At 43.3% G+C, this 26,059-nt stretch overlaps 1 protein-coding gene across 1 annotated transcript in view; it reads right to left on the bottom strand.

The window, feature by feature from the left end:
* The window catches only part of LOC149491154 (uncharacterized), a 103,968-nt gene that overhangs the window by 13,318 nt on the left and 64,591 nt on the right, over nucleotides 1-26,059 (bottom strand). Inside the window, exons 35-39 of the mRNA XM_089700596.1 lie at nucleotides 21,700-25,964; nucleotides 16,189-21,348; nucleotides 14,758-15,693; nucleotides 11,647-14,634; nucleotides 1,521-10,917 (exon numbers count right to left, since the gene is read on the bottom strand). Coding sequence (XP_089556722.1) covers nucleotides 1,521-10,917; nucleotides 11,647-14,634; nucleotides 14,758-15,693; nucleotides 16,189-21,348; nucleotides 21,700-25,964 — 22,746 coding nt within the window. The remainder of the gene's footprint in view (nucleotides 1-1,520; nucleotides 10,918-11,646; nucleotides 14,635-14,757; nucleotides 15,694-16,188; nucleotides 21,349-21,699; nucleotides 25,965-26,059) is intronic.

Genomic DNA, 26,059 nt, shown 5'->3' on the forward strand with positions numbered 1-26,059 from the left:
AGAAACAAACATTGACGTTTGTCTTGTTTGAATTGTATCAACTGTATTAACTTATGAAGTTATTATAGCTGGGCTGGTGAAAACAATATATAAAATCTTTTCACGTTTAACTTACCTTCAAGGTTGTTGATTTCAGTTCTGATGGTACCTGAAAATTTATAACTAACCGCCTCCGCTACACGGACAGTGAACTTAATTTCTGAAATTTCATGCACTTCTTAAACCTACTAAACATTTAAACGTTTTGGTTTTAACTTAGCACTCCAACCTCCATAAGCGATTTCTTTATCTCAAATATTTCTGGTGTGGCGTCCAGTGAGATCACATACACCGGTTCGTATGAATGAAAACGCAGTTACAAGCATTCGTCATTGCTATCATTTTTGTAGTTCCTGGAAATTGTTGTTTTTGTTTTCTTGGGAAGTTTTTAACTAATATTTTAATAATATCCTTACCTGCCTGCGTGTCCATTTCTTTAGTAGCATTGTCTTCAGAAAATTCAATGATTTCTTTAGGTTCATCAGAAGTAAATATGTTTACGGTGATTTCAAAAACCTCACTATCTTTGTAATTAGATCCACCTAATGTATTTATAAAAGTGTACTCCTCACTAGTCTCCATTTTAGTATCCATAATTTCAACCGTTTCAAGTGTGTGTGGGGTAGTCTGTACTGGTTTATGTAACTGATCGAGAGGTGTAATGTTTTCGTCTGTGATGTCTGTTATTTGTGTAGTGTCTGGTGTGTGTACTGTTTTAGTTTTCTTTGTACGTTTCTTAACCGTTTTCACTGTGACCTTACCTTCAGGTGTGTCAATTTCTGCGATGGTAGTCTCTTCGGGAACGTCTGGAACTTCCTCTGGTTCATCGGTCGTCGAAGTGATTTCAGTGATTTCATGTACCTCTTGCACCTCGCCATCTTTACCCTTAACTCTAAGCTTCTTAGTTGTAACTTTTCTCACACCACCCGTATCCGTTTTGGTTTTTGTTATTTCAAACGTTTCAGGCTCATCTTCCAACGGAGAGGCTTGTTCAGGTTTGTGTGGTTGATCGAGTGGTGTAATGCTTTCGTCTGTGATGTCTGTTATTTGTGTAGTGTCTGGTGTGTGTACTGTTTTAGTTCTCTTTGTTCGTTTCTTAAATGTTTTCACTGTGACCTTACCTTCAGGTGTGTTAATTTCTTCGATGGTAGTCTCTTCGGGAACGTCTGGATCTTCCTCTGGTTCATCGGTCGTCGAAGTGATTACAGTGATTTCATGTACCTCTTGCACCTCGCCATCTTTACCCTTGACTCGACGCTTCTTAGTTGTAACTTTTCTCACACCACCCGTATCCGTTTTGGTTTTTGTTATTTCAAACGTTTCAGGCTCATCTTCCATCGGAGTGGCTTGTATAGGTTTGTGTGGTTGATCGAGAGGTGTAATGCTTTCGTCTGTGATCTCAGTTATTTGAGTAGTGTCTGGTGTGTGTACTGTTTTAGTTTTCTTTGTACGTTTCTTAACTGTTTTCACTGTGACCTTACCTTCAGGTGTGTCAATTTCTTCGATGGTAGTCTCTTCGGGAACTTCTGGAACTTCCTCTGGTTCATCGGTCGTGGAAGTGATTTCAGTGATTTCATGTATCTCTTGCACTTCTCCATCTTTACCCTTGACTCTACGCTTCTTTGTTTTAACTTTTCTGACTTCACCGGTTTCCGTTTTTGTTTCCGTAACTTCAACCGTTTCAGGCTCATCTTCCAACAGAGTGGCCTGCTCCGGTTCAAGTGGTTGATCGAGTGGTGTAATGCTTTCGTCTGTGATGTCTGTTACTTGTGTAGTGTCTGGTGTGTGTACTGTTTTAGTTTTCTTTGTTCGTTTCTTAACTGTTTTCACTGTGACCTTACCTTCAGGTGTGTCAATTTCTTCAATGGTATTCTCTTCGGGAACTTCCTCTGGTTCATCGGTCGTGGAAGTGATTTCAGTGATTTCATGTACCTCTTGCACCTCGCCATCTTTACCCTTGACTCGACGCTTCTTAGTTGTAAATTTTCTCACACCATCCGTATCCGTTTTTGTTTCCATAACTTCTAACGTTTCAGGCTCATCTTCAAACGGAGTGGCTTGTTCAGGTTTGTGTGGTTGATCGAGAGGTGTAATGCTGTCGTCTGTGATGTCTGTTATTCGTGTAGTGTCTGGTGTGTGTACTGTTTTAGTTTTCTTTGTACGTTTCTTAACCGTTTTCACTGTGACCTTACCTTCAGGTGTGTCAATTTCTTCGATGGTAGTCTCTTTGGGAACTTCTGGAACTTCCTCTGATTCATCGGTCGTCGAAGTGATTTCATGTACCTCTTGCACCTCGCCATCTTTACCCTTGACTCGACGCTTCTTAATTGTAAATTTTCTCACACCACCCGTATCCGTTTTGGTTTCTGTTATTTCAAACGTTTCAGGCTCATCATCCAACGGAGTGGCCGGTTCAAGGGGTTGATCGAGTGGTGTAATGCTTTTGTCTGTGATGTCTGCTATTTGTGTAGTGTCTGGTGTGTGTACTGATTTAGTTTTATTTGTACGTTTCTTAACTGTTTTCACTGTGACCTTACCTTCAGGTGTGTCAATTTCTTCAATGGTAGTCTCTTCGGGAACGTCTAGAACTTCCTCTGGTTCATCGGTCGTCGAAGTGATTTCAGTTATTTCATGTACCTCTTGCACCTCGCCATCTTTACCCTTGACTCGACACTTCTTAGTTGTAACTTTTCTCACACCACCCGTATCCGTTTTGGTTTTTGTTATTTCAAACGTTTCAGGCTCATCTTCCAACGGAGTGGCTTGTTCAGGTTTGTGTGGTTGATCGAGTGGTGTAATGCTGTCGTCTGTGATGTCTGTTATTTGTATAGTGTCTGGTGTGTGTACTGATTTAGTTTTCTTTGTACGTTTCTTAACTGTTTTCACTGTGACCTTACCTTCAGGTGTGTCAATTTCTTCAATGGTATTCTCTTCGGGAACTTCCTCTGGTTCATCGGTCGTGGAAGTGATTTCAGTGATTTCATGTACCTCTTGCACCTCGCCATCTTTACCCTTGACTCGACGCTTCTTAGTTGTAAATTTTCTCACACCATCCGTATCCGTTTTTGTTTCCATAACTTCTAACGTTTCAGGCTCATCTTCAAACGGAGTGGCTTGTTCAGGTTTGTGTGGTTGATCGAGAGGTGTAATGCTGTCGTCTGTGATGTCTGTTATTCGTGTAGTGTCTGGTGTGTGTACTGTTTTAGTTTTCTTTGTACGTTTCTTAACCGTTTTCACTGTGACCTTACCTTCAGGTGTGTCAATTTCTTCGATGGTAGTCTCTTTGGGAACTTCTGGAACTTCCTCTGATTCATCGGTCGTCGAAGTGATTTCATGTACCTCTTGCACCTCGCCATCTTTACCCTTGACTCGACGCTTCTTAATTGTAAATTTTCTCACACCACCCGTATCCGTTTTGGTTTCTGTTATTTCAAACGTTTCAGGCTCATCATCCAACGGAGTGGCCGGTTCAAGGGGTTGATCGAGTGGTGTAATGCTTTCGTCTGTGATGTCTGCTATTTGTGTAGTGTCTGGTGTGTGTACTGATTTAGTTTTATTTGTACGTTTCTTAACTGTTTTCACTGTGACCTTACCTTCAGGTGTGTCAATTTCTTCAATGGTAGTCTCTTCGGGAACGTCTAGAACTTCCTCTGGTTCATCGGTCGTCGAAGTGATTTCAGTTATTTCATGTACCTCTTGCACCTCGCCATCTTTACCCTTGACTCGACACTTCTTAGTTGTAACTTTTCTCACACCACCCGTATCCGTTTTGGTTTTTGTTATTTCAAACGTTTCAGGCTCATCTTCCAACGGAGTGGCTTGTTCAGGTTTGTGTGGTTGATCGAGTGGTGTAATGCTGTCGTCTGTGATGTCTGTTATTTGTATAGTGTCTGGTGTGTGTACTGATTTAGTTTTCTTTGTACGTTTCTTAACTGTTTTCACTGTGACCTTACCTTCAGGTGTGTCAATTTCTTCAATGGTGGTCTCTTCGGGAACTTCTGGAACTTCCTCTGGTTCATCGGTCGTCGAAGTGATTTCAGTGATTTCATATACCTCTTGCACCTCGCCATCTTTACCCTTGACTCGACGCTTCTTAGTTGTAACTTTTCTCACACCACCCATATCCGTTTTTGTTTCTGTTATTTCAAACGTTTCAGGCTCATCTTCCAACAGAGTGGCTTGTTCAGGTTTGTGTGGTTGATCGAGTGGTGTAATGCTGTCGTCTGTGATGTCTGTTATTTGTGTAGTGTCTGGAGTGTGTACTGTTTTAGTTTTCGTTGTACGTTTCTTAACTGTTTTAACTGTGACCTTACCTTCAGGTGTGTCAATTTCTTCGATGGTAGTCTCTTCGGGAACTTCTGGAACTTCGTCTGGTTCATCGGTCGTGGAAGTGATTTCAGTGATTTCATGTATCTCTTGCACTTCACCATCTTTGCCCTTGACTCTACGCTTCTCTGTTTTAACTTTTCTGACTTCACCGGTTTCCGTTTTTGTTTCCGTAACTTCAACCGTTTCAGGCTCATCTTCCAACGGAGTGGCCTGTTCCGGTTCAAGTGGTTGATCGAGTGGTGTAATGCTGTCGTCTGTGATGTCTGTTATTTGAGTAGTGTCTGGTGTGTGTACTGATTTAGTTTTCTTTGTACGTTTCTTAACTGTTTTCACTGTGACCTTACCTGCAGGTGTGTCAATTTCTTCGATGATAGTCTCTTCGGGAACGTCTGGAACTTCCTCTGGTTCATCGGTCGTGGAAGTGATTTCAGTGATTTCATGTACCTCTTGCACCTCGCCATCTTTACCCTTGTCTCGACGCTTCTTAGTTGTAACTTTCCTCACATCACCCGTCTCCGTCTTGGTTTCCGTAATTTCAACCGTTTCAGGCTCATCTACCAGTGGTGTGGCCTTTTCCGGTTCAAGTGGTTGATCGAGTGGTGTAATGCTTTTGTCTGTGATGTCTGTTACTTGTGTAGTGTCTGGTGAGTGTACTGTTTTAGTTTTCTTTGTTCGTTTCTTAACTGTTTTCACTGTGATCTTACCTTCAGGTGTGTCAATTTCTTCTATGGAAGTCTCTTCGGGAACGTCTGGAACTTCCTCTGGTTCATCGGTCGTCGAAGTGATTTCAGTGATTTCATGTATCTCTTGCACTTCTCCATCTTTACCCTTGACTCTACGCTTCTTTGTTTTAACTTTTCTGACTTCACCGGTTTCCGTTTTTGTTTCCGTAACTTCAACCGTTTCAGGCTCATCTTCCAACGGAGTGGCCTGCTCCGGTTCAAGTGGTTGATCGAGTGGTGTAATGCTTTTGTCTGTGATGTCTGTTACTTGTGTAGTGTCTGGTGAGTGTACTGTTTTAGTTTTCTTTGTTCGTTTCTTAACTGTTTTCACTGTGATCTTACCTTCAGGTGTGTCAATTTCTTCTATGGAAGTCTCTTCGGGAACGTCTGGAACTTCCTCTGGTTCATCGGTCGTGGAAGTGATTTCAGTGATTTCATGTACCTCTTGCACCTCGCCATCTTTACCCTTGACTCGACGCTTCTTAGTTGTAACTTTTCTCACACCACCCATATCCGTTTTGGTTTCTGTTATTTCAAACGTTTCAGGCTCATCTTCCAACAGAGTGGCTTGTTCAGGTTTGTGTGGTTGATCGAGTGGTGTAATGCTGTCGTCTATGATGTCTGTTATTTGTGTAGTGTCTGGTGTGTGTACTGTTTTAGTTTTCGTTGTACGTTTCTTAACTGTTTTCACTGTGACCTTACCTTCAGGTGTGTCAATTTCTTCGATGGTAGTCTCTTCGGGAACTTCTGGAACTTCCTCTGGTTCATCGGTCGTGGAAGTGATTTCAGTGATTTCATGTATCTCTTGCACTTCTCCATCTTTACCCTTGACTCTACGCTTCTTTGTTTTAACTTTTCTGACTTCACCGGTTTCCGTTTTTGTTTCCGTAACTTCAACCGTTTCAGGCTCATCATCCAACGGAGTGGCCGGTTCAAGGGGTTGATCGAGTGGTGTAATGCTGTCGTCTATGATGTCTGCTATTTGTGTAGTGTCTGGTGTGTGTAATGTTTTAGTTTTCGTTGTACGTTTCTTAACTGTTTTCACTGTGATCTTACCTTCAGTTGTGTCAATTTCTTCTATGGTAGTCTCTTCGGGAACGTCTGGAACTTGCTCTGGTTCATCGGTCGTGGAAGTGATTTCAGTGATTTCATGTACCTCTTGCACCTCGCCATCTTTACCCTTGACTCGACGCTTCTTAGTTGTAACTTTTCTCACACCACCCATATCCGTTTTGGTTTCTGTTATTTCAAACGTTTCAGGCTCATCTTCCAACGGAGTGGCTTGTTCAGGTTTGTGTGGTTGATCGAGTGGTGTAATGCTGTCGTCTGTGATGTCTGTTATTTGTGTAGTGTCAGGTGTGTGTTCTGTTTTAGTTTTCTTTGTACGTTTCTTAACTGTTTTCACTGTGACCTTGCCTTCAGGTGTGTCAATTTCTTCGATGGTAGTCTCTTCGGGAACTTCTGGAACTTCATCTGGTTCATCGGTCGTGGAAGTGATTTCAGTGATTTCATGTATTTCTTGCACTTCACCATCTTTGCCCCTGACTCTACGCTTCTTTGTTTTAACTTTTCCGACTTCACCGGTTTCCGTTTTTGTTTCCGTAACTTCAACCGTTTCAGGCTCATCTTCCAACGGAGTGGCCTGCTCCGGTTCAAGTGGTTGATCGAGTGGTGTAATGCTTTCGTCTGTGATGTCTGTTACTTGTGTAGTGTCTGGTGTGTGTACTGTTTTAGTTTTCTTTGTTCGTTGCTTAACTGTTTTCACTGTGACCTTACCTTCAGGTGTGTCAATTTCTTCAATGGTATTCTCTTCGGGAACTTCCTCTGGTTCATCGGTCGTGGAAGTGATTTCAGTGATTTCATGTACCTCTTGCACCTCTCCACCTTTACCCTTGACTCGACGCTTCTTAGTTGTAAATTTTCTCACACCACCCGTATCCGTTATTGTTTCCATAACCTCAACCGTTTCAGGCTCATCTTCCAACGGAATGGCCTGCTCCGATTCAAGTGGTTGATCGAGTGGTGTAATGCTTTCGTCTGTGATGTCTGTTACTTGTGTAGTGTCTGGTGTGTGTACTGTTTTAGTTTTCTTTGTTCGTTTCTTAACTGTTTTCACTGTGACCTTACCTGCAGGTGTGTCAATTACTTCGACGGTAGTCTCTTCGGGAACTTCTGGAACTTCCTCTGGTTCATCGGTCGTCGAAGTGATTTCAGTGATTTCATGTACCTCTTGCACATCGCCTTCTTTACCCTTGACTCGACGCTTCTTAGTTGTAACTTGTCTCACACCACCCGTATCCGTTTTGGTTTCTGTTATTTCAAACGATTCAGGCTCATCTTCCAACGAAGTGGCTTGTTCAGGTTTGTGTGGATGATCGAGTGGTAAAATGCTGTCGTCTGTGATGTCTGTTATTTGAGAAGAGTCTGGTTTGTGTACTGTTTTAGTTTTCTTTGTACATTTCTTAACTGTTTTCACTGTGACCTTACCTTCAGGTGTATCAATTTCTTCGATGGAAGTATCTTCGGGAACTTCTGGAACTTCGTCTGGTTCATCGGTCGTGGAATTGATTTCAGTGATTTCATGGACCTCTTGCACCTCACCATCTTTGCCCTTGACTCTACGCTTCTTTGTTTTAACTTTTCTGACTTCACCGGTTTCCGTTTTTGTTTCCGTAACTTCAACCGTTTCAGGCTCATCTTCCAATGGAGTGGCCTGTTCCGGTTCAAGTGGTTGATCGAGTGGTGTAATGCTGTCGTCTGTGATGTCTGTTATTTGAGTAGTGTCTGGTGTGTGTACTGTTTTAGTTTGCTTTGTTCGTTTCTTAACTGTTTTCACTGTGACCTTACCTTCAGGTGTGTCAATCCCTTCGACTGTAGTCTCTTCGGGAACTTCTGGAATTTCCTCTGGTTCATCGCTTGTCGAAGTGATATCAGTGATTTCTTGTAACTCTTGCACCACACCGTCTTTGCCCTTGACTCGCCGCTTCTTAGTTTTAACATTTCTGACTTCACCCGTCTCTGTTTTGGTTTCTGTTATTTCCACTGTTTCAGGCTCATCTTCCAACGGAGTTGCCTGTTCTGGTTCTTGCAATTGTTCCAGTGGTGTGATGCTTTCGTCTGTGATCTCAGTTATTTGAGAAGTGTCTGGTGAGTGTACTGTTTTAGTTTTCTTTGTACGTTTCTTAACTATTTTTACTGTGACCTTACCTTCAGGTGTGTCAATCTCTTCGACGGTAGTCTCTTCGGGAACTTCTGGAACTTCCACTCGTTCATCGGTCGTCGAAGTGATTTCAGTGATTTCATGTACCTCTTGCACCTCACCATCTTTGCCCTTGACTCTACGCTTCTTTGTTTTAACTTTTCTGACTTCACCGGTTTCCGTTTTTGTTTCCGTAACTTCAACCGTTTTAGGCTCATCTTCCATCGGAGTGGCCTGTTCCGGTTCAAGTGGTTGATCGAGTGGTGTAATGCTTTCGTCTGTGATCTCGGTTATTTGAGTAGTGTCTGGTGTGTGTACTGTTTTAGTTTTCTTTGTACGTTTCTTAACTGTTTTCACTGTGACCTTACCTTCAGGTGTGTCAATCTCTTCGACGGTAGTCTCTTCGGGAACTTCTGGAATTTCCTCTGGTTCATCGCTTGTCGAAGTGATTTCAGTGATTTCTTGTATCTCTTGCACAACACCGTCTTTGCCCTTGACTCGCCGCTTTTTAGTTTTAACTTTTCGGACTTCACCCGTCTCTGTTCTGGTTTCTCTTATTTCCACTGTTTTAGGCTCATCTTCCAACGGAGTGGCCTGTTCCGGTTCAAGTGGTTGATCGAGTGGTGTAATGCTTTCGTCTGTGATGTCTGTTACCTGTGTAGTGTCTGGTGTGTATACTGTTTTAGTTTTCTTTGTACGTTTCTTAACTGTTTTAACTGTGACCTTACCTTCAGGTGTGTCAATCTCTTCGACGGTAGTCTCTTCGGGAACTTCTGGAACTTCGTCTGGTTCATCGGTTGTCGAAGTGATTTCAGTGATTTCATGTACCTCTTGCACCTCACCATCTTTGCCCTTGACTCTACGCTTTTTTGTTTTAACTTTTCTGACGTCTCCCGTCTCTGTTTTGGTTTCAGTAACTTCAACCGTTTCAGGCTCATCATCCAACGGAGTGGCCTGTTCCGGTTCGAGTGGTTGATCGAGTGGTGTGATGCTTTCGTCTCTAATCTCAGTTATTTGAGTAGTGTCTGGTGTGTGTACTGTTTTAGTTTTCTTTGTTCGTTTCTTAACTGTTTTCACTGTGACCTTACCTTCAGGTGTGTCAATCTCTTCGACGGTAGTCTCTTCGGGAACTTCTTGAACTTCCTCTGGTTCATCAGTAGTCGAAGTAATTTCAGTGATTTCTTGAATATCTTGCACCACACCGTCTTTGCCCTTGACTCGCCGCTTCTTAGTTTTTACTTTTCGGACTTCACCCGTCTCTATTTTAGTTTCTGTTATTTCCACTGTTTCAGGCTCATCTTCCAACGGAGTGGCCTGTTCCGGTTCAAGTGGTTGATCGAGTGGTGTAATGCTTTCGTCTGGGATGTCTGTTACCTGTGTAGTGTCTGGTGTGTATACTGTTTTAGTTTTCTTTGTACGTTTCTTAACTGTTTTAACTGTGACCTTACCTTCAGGTGTGTCAATCTCTTCGACGGTAGTCTCTTCGGGAACTTCTGGAACTTCCTCTCGTTCATCGGTCGTCGAAGTGATTTCAGTGATTTCATGTACCTCTTGCACCTCACCATCTTTGCCCTTGACTCTACGCTTCTTTGTTTTAACTTTTCTGACTTCACCGGTTTCCGTTTTTGTTTCCGTAACTTCAACCGTTTTAGGCTCATCTTCCATCGGAGTGGCCTGTTCCGGTTCAAGTGGTTGATCGAGTGGTGTAATGCTTTCGTCTGTGATCTCGGTTATTTGAGTAGTGTCTGGTGTGTGTACTGTTTTAGTTTTCTTTGTACGTTTCTTAACTGTTTTCACTGTGACCTTACCTTCAGGTGTGTCAATCTCTTCGACGGTAGTCTCTTCGGGAACTTCTGGAATTTCCTCTGGTTCATCGCTTGTCGAAGTAATTTCAGTGATTTCTTGAATATCTTGCACCACACCGTCTTTGCCCTTGACTCGCCACTTCTTAGTTTTTACTTTTCGGACTTCACCCGTCTCTGTTTTAGTTTCTGTTATTTCCACTGTTTCAGGCTCATCTTCCAACGGAGTGGCCTGTTCCGGTTCAAGTGGTTGATCGAGTGGTGTAATGCTTTCGTCTGTGATGTCTGTTATTTGAGTAGTGTCTGGTGTGTGTACTGTTTTAGTTTTCTTTGTTCGTTTCTTAACTGTTTTCACTGTGACCTTACCTTCAGGTGTGTCAATCTCTTCGACGGTAGTCTCTTCGGGAACTTCTGGAACTTCGTCTAGTTCATCGGTTGTCGAAGTGATTTCAGTGATTTCATGTACCTCTTGCACCTCACCATCTTTGCCCTTGACTCTACGCTTCTTTGTTTTAACTTTTCTGACTTCACCGGTTTCCGTTTTTGTTTCCGTAACTTCAACCGTTTCAGGCTCATCTTCCAGCGGAGTGGCCTGTTCCGGTTCAAGTGGTTGATCGAGTGGTGTAATGCTTTCGTCTCTGATGTCTGTTACTTGTGTAGTGTCTGGTGTATGTACTGTTTTAGTTTTCTTTGTTCGTTTCTTAACTGTTTTCACTGTGACCTTACCTTCAGGTGTGTCAATCTCTTCGACTGTTGTCTCTTCGGGAACTTCTGGAATTTCCGCTGGTTCATCGGTCGTCGAAGTGATTTCAGTGATTTCATGTACCTCTTGCACCTCACCATCTTTGCCCTTGACTCGTCGCTTCTTAGTTTTAACTTTTCTGCCTTCACCAGTTTCTGTTTTTGTTTCCGTAACTTCACCCGTTTCAGGCTCATCTTCCAGCGGAGTGGCCTGTTCCGGTTCAAATGGTTGATCGAGTGGTGTAATGCTTTCTTCTGTGATGTCTGTTACTTGTGTAGTGTCTGGTGTGTGTACTGTTTTAGTTTTCTTTGTTCGTTTCTTAACTGTTTTAACTGTGACCTTACCTTCAGGTGTGTCAATCTCTTCGACGGTAGTCTCTTCCGGAACTTCTGGAACTTCGTCTGGTTCATCGGTCGTCGAAGTGATTTCAGTGATTTCATGTATCTCTTGCACCTCACCATCATTGCCCTTGACTCTACGCTTCGTAGTTTTAACTTTTCTGACTTCACCGGTTTCCGTTTTTGTTTCCGTAACTTCAAACGTTTCAGGCTCATCTTCCAACGGAGTGGCTTGTTCAGGTTTGTGTGGTTGATCGAGTGGTGTAATGCTGTCGTCTGTGATGTCTGTTATTTGAGTAGTGTCTGGTGTGTGTACTGTTTTAGTTTGCTTTGTTCGTTTCTTAACTGTTTTCACTGTGACCTTACCTTCAGGTGTGTCAATCTCTTCGACTGTTGTCTCTTCGGGAACTTCTTGAACTTCATCTGGTTGATCCTTCGTCGAAGTGATTTCAGTGATTTCTTGTATCTCTTGCACCAACCCGTCTTTGCCCTTGACTCGCCGCTTCTTAGTTTTTACTTTTCGGATTTCACCCGTCTCTGTTTTGGTTTCTGTTATTTCCACTGTTTCAGGCTCATCTTCCAACGGAGTGGCCTGTTCCGGTTCGAGTGGTTGATCGAGAGGTGTGATGCTTTCGTCTGTGATCTCAGTTATTTGAGTAGTGTCTGGTGTGTGTACTGTTTTAGTTTTCTTTGTTCGTTTCTTAACTGTTTTCACTGTGACCTTACCTTCAGGTGTGTCAATCTCTTCGACAGTAGTCTCTTCGTAAACTTCTGGAATTTCCTCTGGTTCATCGCTTGTCGAAGTGATTTCAGTGATTTCTTGTATCTTTTGTACCACACCGTCTTTGCCCTTGACTCGCCGCTTCTTTGTTTTAACTTTTCTGCCTTCACCAGTTTCCGTTTTTGTTTCCGTAACTTCAACCGTTTCAGGCTCATCTTCCAGCGGAGTGGCCTGTTCCGGTTCAAGTGGTTGATCGAGTGGTGTGATGCTTTCGTCTGTGATCTCGGTTATTTGAGTAGTGTCTGGTGTGTGTACTGTTTTAGTTTTCTTTGTTCGTTTCTTAACTGTTTTAACTGTGACCTTACCTTCAGGTGTGTCAATTTCTTCTATGGTAGTCTCTTCGGGAACTTCTGGAACTTCCTCTGGTTCATCGGTCGTCGAAGTGATTTCAGTGATTTCTTGTATCACTTGCACCACACCGTCTTTGCCCTTGACTCGCCGCTTCTTAGTTTTTACTTTTCGGACTTCACCCGTCTCTGTTTTCGTTTCTGTTATTTCCACTGTTTCAGGCTCATCTTCCAACGGAGTGGCCTGTTCCGGTTCGAGTGGTTGATCGAGAGGTGTAATGCTTTCGTCTGTGATCTCGGTTATTTGAGAAATGTCTGGTGTGTGTACTGTTTTAGTTCTCTTTGTTCGTTTCTTAACTGTTTTCACTGTGACCTTACCTTCAGGTGTGTCAATCTCTTCGACGGTAGTCTCTTCGGGAACTTCTTGAACTTCCTCTGGTTCATCAGTAGTCGAAGTGATTTCAGTGATTTCTTGTATCTCTTGCACCACACCGTCTTTGCCCTTGATTCGCCGCTTCTTAGTTTTTACTTTTCCGACTTCACCCGTCTCTGTTTTGGTTTCAGTAACTTCAACCGTTTCAGGCTCATCATCCAATGGAGTGGCCTGTACCGGTTCGAGTGGTTGATCGAGTGGTGTAATGCTTTCGTCTGTGATGTCTGTTATTTGAGTAGTGTCTGGTGTGTGTACTGTTTTAGTTTTCTTTGTTCGTTTCTTAACTGTTTTCACTGTGACCTTACCTTCAGGTGTGTCAATCTCTTCGACTGTTGTCTCTTCGGGACCTTCTGGAACTTCCTCTGGTTCATCAGTAGTCGAAGTGATTTCAGTGATTTCTTGTATCTCTTGCACCACACCGTCTTTGCCCTTGACTCGCCGCTTCTTAGTTTTAACTTTTCGGACTTCACCCGTCTCTGTTCTGGTTTCTGTTATTTCCACTGTTTCAGGCTCATCTTCCAACGGAGTGGCTTGTTCAGGTTTGTGTGGTTGATCGAGTGGTGTAATGCTGTCGTCTGTGATGTCTGTTATTTGTGTAGTGTCTGGTGTGTGTACTGTTTTAGTTTTCGTTGTACGTTTCTTAACTGTTTTCACTGTGATCTTACCTTCAGGTGTGTTAATCTCTTCGACTGTTGTCTCTTCGGGAACTTCTGGAACTTCCTCTGGTTCAACGGTCGTCGAAGTGATTTCAGTGATTTCATGTACCTCTTGCACCTCACCATCTTTGCCCTTGACTCGTCGCTTCTTAGTTTTAACTTTTCTGCCTTCACCAGTTTCCGTTTTTGTTTCCGTAACTTCAACCGTTTCAGGCTCATCTTCCAGCGGAGTGGCCTGTTCCGGTTCAAGTGGTTGATCGAGTGGTGTGATGCTTTCTTCTGTTATGTCTGTTACTTGTGTAGTGTCTGGTGTGTGTACTGTTTTAGTTTTCTTTGTTCGTTTCTTAACTGTTTTAACTGTGACCTTACCTTCAGGTGTGTCAATCTCTTCGACGGTAGTCTCTTCGGGAACTTCTGGAACTTCGTCTGGTTCATCGGTCGTCAAAGTGATTTCAGTGATTTCATGTATCTCTTGCACCTCACCATCTTTGCCCTTGACTCTACGCTTCGTAGTTTTAACTTTTCTGCCTTCACCAGTTTCCGTTTTTGTTTCCGTAACTTCAACCGTTTCAGGCTCATCTTCCAGCGGAGTGGCCTGTTCCGGTTCAAGTGGTTGATCGAGTGGTGTAATGCTTTCTTCTGTGATGTCTGTTACTTGTGTAGTGTCTGGTGTGTGTACTGTTTTAGTTTTCTTTGTTCGTTTCTTAACTGTTTTAACTGTGACCTTACCTTCAGGTGTGTCAATCTCTTCGACGGTAGTCTCTTCGGGAACTTCTTGAACTTCCTCTGGTTCATCATTAGTCGAAGTGATTTCAGTGATTTCATGTATCTCTTGCACCACACCGTCTTTGCCCTTTACTCGATGCTTCTTAGTTTTTACTTTTCGGACTTCACCCGTCTCTGTTCTGGTTTCTGTTATTTCCACTGTTTCAGGCTCATCTTCCAACGGAGTGGCCTGTTCCGGTTCAAGTGGTTGATCGAGTGGTGTAATGCTTTCGTCTGTTATTTGAGTAGTGTCTGGTGTGTGTACTGTTTTAGTTTTCTTTGTTCGTTTCTTAACTGTTTTCACTTTGACCTTACCTTCAGGTGTGTCAATCTCTTCGACTGTTGTCTCTTCGGGAACTTCTGGAACTTCCTCTGGTTCATCGGTCGTCGAAGTGATTTCAGTGATTTCTTGTATCACTTGCACCACACCGTCTTTGCCCTTGACTCGCCGCTTCTTAGTTTTTACTTTTCGGACTTCACCCGTCTCTGTTTTCGTTTCTGTTATTTCCACTGTTTCAGGCTCATCTTCCAACGGAGTGGCCTGTTCCGGTTCGAGTGGTTGATCGAGAGGTGTAATGCTTTCGTCTGTGATCTCGGTTATTTGAGAAGTGTCTGGTGTGTGTACTGTTTTAGTTCTCTTTGTTCGTTTCTTAACTGTTTTCACTGTGACCTTACCTTCAGGTGTGTCAATCTCTTCGACGGTAGTCTCTTCGGGAACTTCTTGAACTTCCTCTGGTTCATCAGTAGTCGAAGTGATTTCAGTGATTTCTTGTATCTCTTGCACCACACCGTCTTTGCCCTTGATTCGCCGCTTCTTAGTTTTTACTTTTCCGACTTCACCCGTCTCTGTTTTGGTTTCAGTAACTTCAACCGTTTCAGGCTCATCATCCAATGGAGTGGCCTGTTCCGGTTCAAGTGGTTGATCGAGTGGTGTAATGCTCTCGTCTGTGATCTCGGTTATTTGAGTAGTGTCTGGTGTGTGTACTGTTTTAGTTTTCTTTGTTCGTTTCTTAACTGTTTTCACTGTGACCTTACCTTCAGGTGTGTCAATCTCTTCGACTGTTGTCTCTTCGGGACCTTCTGGAACTTCCTCTGGTTCATCAGTAGTCGAAGTGATTTTAGTGATTTCTTGTATCTCTTGCACCACACCGTCTTTGCCCTTGACTCGCCGCTTCTTAGTTTTTACTTTTCGGACTTCACCCGTCTCTGTTTTGGTTTCTGTTATTTCCACTGTTTTAGGCTCATCTTCCAACGGAGTTGCCTGTTCCGGTTCAAGTGGTTGATCGAGTGGTGTAATGCTCTCGTCTGTGATCTCGGTTATTTGAGTAGTGTCTGGTGTGTGTACTGTTTTAGTTTTCTTTGTTCGTTTCTTAACTGTTTTCACTGTAACCTTACCTTCAGGTGTGTCAATTTCTTCGATGGTAGTCTCTTCGGGAACTTCTGGAACTTCCTCTGGTTCATCGGTTGTCGAAGTGATTTCAGTGATTTCATGTACCTCTTGCACCTCACCATCTTTGCCCTTGACTCTACGCTTCTTTGTTTTAACTTTTCTGACTTCACCGGTTTCCGTTTTTGTTTCCGTAACTTCAACCGTTTCAGGCTCATCTTCCAACGGAGTGGCCTGTTCCGGTTCAAGTGGTTGATCGAGTGGTGTGATGTTTTCGTCTGTGATCTCAGTTATTTGAGTAGTGTCTGGTGTGTGTACTGTTTTAGTTTTCTTTGTTCGTTTCTTTACTGTTTTCATTGTGACCTTACCTTCAGGTGTGTCAATCTCTTCGATGGTAATCTCTTCGGGAACTTCTGGAACTTCGTCTGGTTCAACGGTCGTCGAAGTGATTTCAGTGATTTCATGTACCTCTTGCACCTCACCATCTTTGCCCTTGACTCTATGCTTCTTTGTTTTAACTTTTCTGACTTCACCGGTTTCTGTTTTTGTTTCCGTAACTTCAACCGTTTCAGGCTCATCTTCCAACGGAGTGGCCTGTTCCGGTTCAAGTGGTTGATCGAGTGGTGTAATGCTCTCGTCTGTGATCTCGGTTATTTGAGTAGTGTCTGGTGTGTGTACTGTTTTAGTTTTCTTTGTACGTTTCTTAACTGATTTCACTGTGACCTTACCTTTAGGTGTCTCAATTTCTTCGATGGTAGTCTCTTCGGGAACGTCTGGAACTTCCTCTGGTTCATCGGTCGTTGAAGTGATTTCAGTGATTTCATGTACCTCTTGCACCTCACCATCTTTGCCCTTGACTCTACGCTTCGTAGTTTTAACTTTTCTGACTTCACCGGTTTCCGTTTTTGTTTCCGTAACTTCAACCGTTTCAGGCTCATCTTCCAATGGAGTGGCCTGTTCCGGTTCAAGTGGTTGATCGAGTGGTGTAATGCTTTCGTTTGTGATCTCGGTTATTTGAGTAGAGTCTGGTGTGTGTACTGTTTTAGTTTTCTTTGTTCGTTTCTTAACTGTTTTCACTGTGACCTTACCTTCAGGTGTGTCAATCTCTTCGACGGTAGTCTCTTCGGGAACTTCTGGAATTTCCTCTGGTTCATCGCTTGTCGAAGTGATTTCAGTGATTTCTTGTAACTCTTGCACCACACCGTCTTTGCCCTTGACTCGCCGCTTCTTAGTTTTAACATTTCTGACTTCACCCGTCTCTGTTTTGGTTTCTGTTATTTCCACTGTTTCAGGCTCATCTTCCAACGGAGTGGCCTGTTCTGGTTCTTGCAATTGTTCCAGTGGTGTGATGCTTTCGTCTGTGATCTCGGTTATTTGAGTAGTGTCTGGTGTGTGTACTGTTTTAGTTTTCGTTGTACGTTTCTGAACTGTTTTCACTGTGATCTTACCTTCAGGTGTGTCAATTTCTTCGATGGTAGTCTCTTCGGGAACTTCTGAAAATTCCTCTGGTTCATCGGTCATTGAAGTGATTTCAGTGATTTCATGTACCTCTTGCACCTCATCTTCTTTGCCCTTGACTCTACGCTTCTTTGTTTTAACTTTTCTGACTTCACCGGTTTCCGTTTTTGTTTCCGTAACTTCAACCGTTTCAGGCTCATCTTCCAACGGAGTGGCCTGTTCCTGTTCAAGTGGTTGATCGAGTAGTGTAATGCTCTCGTCTGTGATCTCAGTTATTTGAGTAGTGTCTGGTGTGTGTACTGTTTTAGTTTTCTTTGTTCGTTTCTTAACTGTTTTCACTGTGACCTTACCTTCAGGTGTGTCAATTTCTTCGATGGTAGTCTCTTCGGGAATTTCTGGAACTTTCTCTGGTTCATCGGTCGTCGAAGTGATTTCAGTGATTTCATGTACCTCTTGTACCTCACCATCTTTGCCCTTGACTCGTTGCTTCTTAGTTTGAACTTTTCTGACTTCACCGGTTTTCGTTATTGTTTCCGTAACTTCAACCGTTTCAGGCTCATCTTCCAACGGAGTGGCCTGTTCCGGTTCAAGTGGTTGATCGAGTGGTGTAATGCTCTCGTCTGTGATCTCGGTTATTTGAGTAGTGTCTGGTGTGTGTACTGTTTTAGTTTTCTTTGTTCGTTTCTTAACTGTTTTCACTGTGACCTTACCTTCAGGTGTGTCAATCTGTTCGACGGTAGTCTCTTCGGGAACTTCTTCAACTTCCTCTGGTTCATCAGTAGTCGAAGGGATTTCAGTGATTTCTTGTATCTCTTGCACCACACCGTCTTCGCCCTTGACTCGCCGCTTCTTAGTTTTTACTTTTCGGACTTCACCCGTCTCTGTTTTGGTTTCTGTTATTTCCACTGTTTCAGGCTCATCTTCCAACAGAGTGGCCTGTTCCGGTTCGAGTGGTTGATCGAGAGGTGTAATGCTTTCGTCTGTGATCTCGGTTATTTGAGTAGTGTCTGGTGTGTGTACTGTTTTAGTTCTCTTTGTTCGTTTCTTAACTGTTTTCACTGTGACCTTACCTTCAGGTGTGTCAATTTCTTCGATGGTAGTCTCTACGGGAACTTCTGGAACTTCCTCTGGTTCATCAGTAGTCGAAGTGATTTCAGTGATTTCATGTACCTCTTGTACCTCACCATCTTTGCCCTTGACTCGTTGCTTCTTAGTTTTAACTTTTCTGACTTCACCGGTTTTCGTTATTGTTTCCGTAACTTCAACCGTTTCAGGCTCATCTTCCAACGGAGTGGCCTGTTCCGGTTCAAGTGGTTGATCGAGTGGTGTAATGCTCTCGTCTGTGATCTCGGTTATTTGAGTAGTGTCTGGTGTGTGTACTGTTTTAGTTTTCTTTGTTCGTTTCTTAACTGTTTTCACTGTGACCTTACCTTCAGGTGTGTCAATCATTTCGACTGTTGTCTCTTCGGGAACTTCTTGAACTTCATCTGGTTGATCCTTCGTCGAAGTGATTTCAGTGATTTCTTGTATCTCTTGCACCAACCCGTCTTTGCCCTTTACTCGCCGCTTCTTAGTTTTTACTTTTCGGACTTCACCCGTCTCTGTTTTGGTTTCTGTTATTTCCACTGTTTCAGGCTCATCTTCCAACGGAGTGGCCTGTTCCGGTTCGAGTGGTTGATCGAGAGGTGTAATGCTTTCGTCTGTGATCTCGGTGATTTGAGTAGTGTCTGGTGTGTGTACTGTTTTAGTTCTCTTTGTTCGTTTCTTAACTGTTTTCACTGTGACCTTACCTTCAGGTGTGTCAATTTCTTCGATGGTAGTCTCTTCGGGAACTTCTGGAACTTCCTCTGGTTCATCAGTAGTCGAAGTGATTTCAGTGATTTCATGTACCTCTTGTACCTCACCATCTTTGCCCTTGACTCGTTGCTTCTTAGTTTTAACTTTTCTGACTTCACCGGTTTTCGTTATTGTTTCCGTAACTTCAACCGTTTCAGGCTCATCTTCCAACGGAGTGGCCTGTTCCTGTTCAAGTGGTTGATCGAGTGGTGTAATGCTCTCGTCTGTGATCTCGGTTATTTGAGTAGTGTCTGGTGTGTGTACTGTTTTAGTTTTCTTTGTTCGTTTCTTAACTGTTTTCACTGTGACCTTACCTTCAGGTGTGTCAATCTCTTCGACTGTTGTCTCTTCGGGAACTTCTTGAACTTCATCTGGTTGATCCTTCGTCGAAGTGATTTCAGTGATTTCTTGTATCTCTTGCACCACACCGTCTTTGCCCTTGACTCGCCGCTTCTTAGTTTTTACTTTTCGGACTTCACCCGTCTCTGTTTTGGTTTCTGTTATTTCCACTGTTTCAGGCTCATCTTCCAACGGAGTGGCCTGTTCCGGTTCGAGTGGTTGATCGAGAGGTGTAATGCTTTCGTCTGTGATCTCGGTGATTTGAGTAGTGTCTGGTGTGTGTACTGTTTTAGTTCTCTTTGTTCGTTTCTTAACTGTTTTCACTGTGACTTTACCTTCAGGTGTGTCAATCTCTTCGACGGTTGTCTCTTCGGGAACTTCTTGAACTTCCTCTGGTTCATCAGTAGTCGAAGTGATTTCAGTGATTTCTTGTATCTCTTGCACCACACCGTCTTTGCCCTTGACTCGCCGCTTCTTAGTTTTTACTTTTCGGACTTCACCCGTCTCTGTTTTGGTTTCTGTTATTTCCACTGTTTCAGGCTCATCTTCCAACGGAGTGGCCTGTTCCGGTTCGAGTGGTTGATCGAGAGGTGTAATGCTTTCGTCTGTGATCTCGGTGATTTGAGTAGTGTCTGGTGTGTGTACTGTTTTAGTTCTCTTTGTTCGTTTCTTAACTGTTTTCACTGTGACCTTACCTTCAGGTGTGTCAATCTCTTCGACTGTTGTCTCTTCGGGAACTTCTTGAACTTCATCTGGTTGATCCTTCGTCGAAGTGATTTCAGTGATTTCTTGTATCTCTTGCACCACACCGTCTTTGCCCTTGACTCGCCGCTTCTTAGTTTTTACTTTTCGGACTTCACCCGTCTCTGTTTTGGTTTCTGTTATTTCCACTGTTTCAGGCTCATCTTCCAACGGAGTGGCCTGTTCCGGTTCGAGTAGTTGATCGAGAGGTGTAATGCTTTCGTCTGTGATCTCGGTGATTTGAGTAGTGTCTGGTGTGTGTACTGTTTTAGTTCTCTTTGTTCGTTTCTTAACTGTTTTCACTGTGACTTTACCTTCAGGTGTGTCAATCTCTTCGACGGTTGTCTCTTCGGGAACTTCTTGAACTTCCTCTGGTTCATCAGTAGTCGAAGTGATTTCAGTGATTTCTTGTATCTCTTGCACCACACCGTCTTTGCCCTTGACTCGCCGCTTCTTAGTTTTTACTTTTCGGACTTCACCCGTCTCTGTTTTGGTTTCTGTTATTTCCACTGTTTCAGGCTCATCTTCCAACGGAGTGGCCTGTTCCGGTTCGAGTGGTTGATCGAGAGGTGTAATGCTTTCGTCTGTGATCTCGGTGATTTGAGTAGTGTCAGGTGTGTGTACTGTTTTAGTTCTCTTTGTTCGTTTCTTTACTGTTTTCACTGTGACCTTACCTTCAGGTGTGTCAATTTCTTCGATGGTAGTCTCTTCGGGAACTTCTGGAACTTCCTCTGGTTCATCAGTAGTCGAAGTGATTTCAGTGATTTCATGTACCTCTTGCACCCCACCATCTTTGCCCTTTACTAGCCGCTTCTTAGTTTTTACTTTTCGGACTTCACCCGTCTCTGTTTTGGTTTCTGTTATTTCCACTGTTTCAGGCTCATCTTCCAACGGAGTGGCCTGTTCTGGTTCTTGCAATGGTTCCAGTGGTGTGATGCTTTCGTCAGTGATCTCAGTTATTTGAGTAGTGTCTGGTGTGTGTACTGTTTTAGTTTTCTTTGTACGTTTCTTAACTGTTTTAACTGTGACCTTACCTTCAGGTGTGTCAATCTCTTCGACTGTTGTCTCTTCGGGAACTTCTGGACCTTCCTCTGGTTCATCGGTCGTCGAAGTGATTTCAGTGATTTCTTGTATCTCTTGCACCACACCGTCTTTGCCCTTGACTCGCCGCTTCTTAGTTTTTACTTTTCGGACTTCACCCGTCTCTGTTCTGGTTTCTGTTATTTCCACTGTTTCAGGCTCATCTTCCAACGGAGTGGCCTGTTCCGGTTCAAGTGGTTGATCGAGTGGTGTAATGCTCTCGTCTGTGATCTCGGTTATTTGAGTAGTGTCTGGTGTGTGTACTGTTTTAGTTTTCTTTGTTCGTTTCTTAACTGTTTTCACTGTGACCTTACCTTCAGGTGTGTCAATCTCTTCGACGGTTGTCTCTTCGGGAACTTCTTGAACTTCCTCTGGTTCATCAGCAGTCGAAGTGATTTCATGTACCTCTTGCACCTCATCATCTTTGCCCTTGACTCTACGCTTCTTTATTTTAACTTTTCTGACTTCACCAGTTTCCGTTTTTGTTTCCGTAACTTCAACCGCTTCAGGCTCATCTTCCAACGGAGTGGCCTGTTCCGGTTCAAGTGGTTGATCAAGTGGTGTTATGCTTTCGTCTGTGATCTCGGTTATTTGAGAAGTGTCTGGTGTTTGTACTGTTTTAGTTTTCTTTGTTCGTTTCTTAACTGTTTTCACTGTGACCTTACCTCCAGGTGTGTCAATTTCTTCGGTGGTAGTCTCTTCAGGAACTTCATGAATTTCTGCTGGTTCATCGGTCGACGAAGTGATTTCGGTGATTTCATGTACCTCTTGCACCACACCGTCTTTGCCTTTGACTCGCCGCTTCTTAGTTTTTACTTTTCGGACTTCACCTGTCTCTGTTTTGGTTTCTGTTATTTCCACTGTTTCAGGCTCATCTTCCAACGGAGTGGCCTGTTCTGGTTCTTGCAATGGTTCCAGTGGTGTGATGCTTTCGTCAGTGATCTCAGTTATTTGAGTAGTGTCTGGTGTGTGTACTGTTTTAGTTTTCTTTGTACGTTTCTTAACTGTTTTAACTGTGACCTTACCTTCAGGTGTGTCAATCTCTTCGACTGTTGTCTCTTCGGGAACTTCTGGACCTTCCTCTGGTTCATCGGTCGTCGAAGTGATTTCAGTGATTTCTTGTATCTCTTGCACCACACCGTCTTTGCCCTTGACTCGCCGCTTCTTAGTTTTTACTTTTCGGACTTCACCCGTCTCTGTTCTGGTTTCTGTTATTTCCACTGTTTCAGGCTCATCTTCCAACGGAGTGGCCTGTTCCGGTTCAAGTGGTTGATCGAGTGGTGTAATGCTCTCGTCTGTGATCTCGGTTATTTGAGTAGTGTCTGGTGTGTGTACTGTTTTAGTTTTCTTTGTTCGTTTCTTAACTGTTTTCACTGTGACCTTACCTTCAGGTGTGTCAATCTGTTCGACGGTAGTCTCTTCGGGAACTTCTTCAACTTCCTCTGGTTCATCAGTAGTCGAAGTGATTTCAGTGATTTCATGTACCTCTTGCACCACACCATCTTTTCCCTTGACTCTACGCTTCTTAGTTTTTACTTTTCTGACTTCACCGGTTTCCGTTTTTGTTTCCGTTACTTCAACCGTTTCAGGCTCATCTTCCAACGGAGTGGCCTGTTCTGGTTCTTGCAATTGTTCCTGTGGTGTGATGCTTTCGTCTGTGATCTCAGTTATTTGAGTAGTGTCTGGTGTGTGTACTGTTTTTGTTTTCTTTGTTCGTTTCTTAACTGTTTTCACTGTGACCTTACCTTCAGGTGTGTCAATCTCTTCGACGGTTGTCTCTTCGGGAACTTCTTGAACTTCCTCTGGTTCATCAGTAGTTGAAGTGATTTCAGTGATTTCTTGTATCTCTTGCACCACACCGTCTTTGCTCTTGACTCGCCGCTTCTTAGTTTTTACTTTACGGACTTCACCCGTCTCTGTTTTGGTTTCTGTTATTTCCACTGTTTCAGGCTCATCTTCCAACGGAGTGGCCTGTTCCGGTTCAAGTGGTTGATCGAATGGTGTAATGCTTTCGTCTTTGATCTCGGTTATTTGAGTAGTGTCTGGTGTGTGTACTGTTTTAGTTTTCTTTGTTCGTTTCTTAACTGTTTTCACTGTGACCTTACCTTCAGGTGTGTCAATCTCTTCGACGGTTGTCTCTTCAGGAACTTCTTGAACTTCCTCTGGTTCATCAGTAGTCGAAGTGATTTCAGTGATTTCATGTACCTCTTGCACCACACCATCTTTTCCCTTGACTCTACGCTTCTTAGTTTTAACTTTTCTGACTTCACCGGTTTCCGTTTTTGTTTCCGTTACTTCAACCGTTTCAGGCTCATCTTCCAACGGAGTGGCCTGTTCTGGTTCTTGCAATTGTTCCAGTGGTGTGATGCTTTCGTCTGTGATCTCAGTTATTTGAGTAGTGTCTGGTGTGTGTACTGTTTTTGTTTTCTTTGTTCGTTTCTTAACTGTTTTCACTGTGACCTTACCTTCAGGTGTGTCAATCTGTTCGACGGTAGTCTCTTCGGGAACTTCTTGAACTTCCTCTGGTTCATCAGTAGTCGAAGTGATTTCAGTGATTTCTTGTATCTCTTGCACCACACCGTCTTTGCTCTTAACTCGCCGCTTCTTAGTTTTAACTTTTCGGACTTCACCCGCCTCTGTTTTAGTTTCTGTTATTTCCACTGTTTCAGGCTCATCTTCCAACGGAGTGGCCTGTTCTGGTTCTTGCAATTGTTCCAGTGGTGTGATGCTTTCGTCTGTGACCTCTGTTATTTGTGTAGTTTCTGGTGTTTGTATTGTTTTAGTTTTCTTTGTTCGTTTCTTAACTGTTTTCAATGTGACCTTACCTTCAGGTGTGTCAATCTCTTCGACTGTTGTCTCTTCGGGAACTTCTTGAACTTCCTCTGGTTCATCAGTAGTGGAAGTGATTTCAGTGATTTCTTGTATCTCTTGCACCACACCGTCTTTGCCCTTGACTCGCCGCTTCTTAGTTTTTACTTTACGGACTTCACCCGTCTCTGTTTTGGTTTCTGTTATTTCCACTATTTCAGGCTCATCTTCCAACGGAGTGGCCTGTTCCGGTTCAAGTGGTTGATCGAGTGGTGTAATGCTCTCGTCTGTGATCTCGGTTATTTGAGTAGTGTCTGGTGTGTGTACTGTTTTAGTTTTCTTTGTTCGTTTCTTAACTGTTTTCACTGTGACCTTACCTTCAGGTGTGTCAATCTGTTCGACGGTAGTCTCTTCGGGAACTTCTTCAACTTCCTCTGGTTCATCAGTAGTCGAAGGGATTTCAGTGATTTCTTGTATCTCTTGCACCACACCGTCTTTGCTCTTGACTCGCCGCTTCTTAGTTTTAACTTTTCGGACTTCACCCGCCTCTGTTTTAGTTTCTGTTATTTCCACTGTTTCAGGCTCATTTTCCAACGGAGTGGCCTGTTCCGGTTCAAGTGCTTGATCGAGTGGTGTAATGCTTTCGTCTGTGATCTCAGTTATTTGAGTAGTGTCTGGTGTGTGTACTGTTTTAGTTCTCTTTGTTCGTTTCTTAACTGTTTTCACTGTGACCTTACCTTCAGGTGTGTCAATCTCTTCGACAGTTGTCTCTTCGGGAACTTCTTGAACTTCCTCTGGTTCATCAGTAGGCGAAGTGATTTCAGTGATTTCATGTACCTCTTGCACGACACCGTCTTTGCGCTTGACTCGCCGCTTCTTAGTTTTAACTTTTCGGACTTCACCCGCCTCTGTTTTAGTTTCTGTTATTTCCACTGTTTCAGGCTCATCTTCCAACGGAGTGGCCTGTTCCGGTTCCAGTGGTTGATCAAGTGGAGTAATGCTTTCGTCTGTGATCTCGGTTATTTGAGTAGTGTCTGGTGTTTGTACTGTTTTGGTTTTCTTTGTTCGTTTCTTAACTGTTTTCACTGTGACCTTACCTTCAGGTGTGTCAATCTCTTCGACGGTTGTCTCTTCGGGAACTTCTTGAACTTCTTCTGGTTCATCAGTAGCCGAAGTGATTTCAGTGATTTCTTGTATCTCTTGCACCACACCATCTTTGCCCCTGACTCGTCGCTTCTTAGTTTTTACTTTTCGGACTTCACCCGTCTCTGTTTTGGTTTCTGTTATTTCCACTGTTTCAGGCTCATCTTTCAACGAAGTGGCCTGTTCTGGTTCTTGCAATTGTTCCAGTGGTGTGATGCTTTCGTCTGTGACCTCTGTTATTTGTGTAGTTTCTGGTGTTTGTACTGTTTTAGTTTTCTTTGTTCGTTTCTTAACTGTTTTCACTGTGACTTTACCTCCAGGTGTGTCAATTTCTTCGACGGTAGTCTCTTCGGGAACTTCTTCAACTTCCTCTGGTTCATCAGTAGTCGAAGTGATTTCAGTGATTTCTTGTATCTCTTGCACCACACCGTCTTTGCGCTTGACTCGCCGCTTCTTAGTTTTAACTTTTCGGACTTCACCCGCCTCTGTTTTAGTTTCTGTTATTTCCACTGTTTCAGGCTCATCTTCCAACGGAGTGGCCTGTTCCGGTTCCAGTGGTTGATCAAGTGGAGTAATGCTTTCGTCTGTGATCTCGGTTATTTGAGTAGTGTCTGGTGTTTGTACTGTTTTGGTTTTCTTTGTTCGTTTCTTAACTGTTTTCACTGTGACCTTACCTTCAGGTGTGTCAATCTCTTCGACGGTTGTCTCTTCGGGAACTTCTTGAACTTCTTCTGGTTCATCAGTAGCCGAAGTGATTTCAGTGATTTCTTGTATCTCTTGCACCACACCATCTTTGCCCCTGACTCGTCGCTTCTTAGTTTTTACTTTTCGGACTTCACCCGTCTCTGTTTTGGTTTCTGTTATTTCCACTGTTTCAGGCTCATCTTTCAACGAAGTGGCCTGTTCTGGTTCTTGCAATTGTTCCAGTGGTGTGATGCTTTCGTCTGTGACCTCTGTTATTTGTGTAGTTTCTGGTGTTTGTACTGTTTTAGTTTTCTTTGTTCGTTTCTTAACTGTTTTCACTGTGACTTTACCTCCAGGTGTGTCAATTTCTTCGACGGTAGTCTCTTCGGGAACTTCTTCAACTTCCTCTGGTTCATCAGTAGTCGAAGTGATTTCAGTGATTTCTTGTATCTCTTGCACCACACCGTCTTTGCGCTTGACTCGCCGCTTC

Source organism: Colias philodice, chromosome 1 (genome assembly GCF_061535455.1).
Source record: "Colias philodice isolate Cphi_HAF_F1 chromosome 1, ilColPhil1 Martin Lab GWU primary, whole genome shotgun sequence".
Taxonomy (NCBI): domain Eukaryota; kingdom Metazoa; phylum Arthropoda; class Insecta; order Lepidoptera; family Pieridae; genus Colias; species Colias philodice.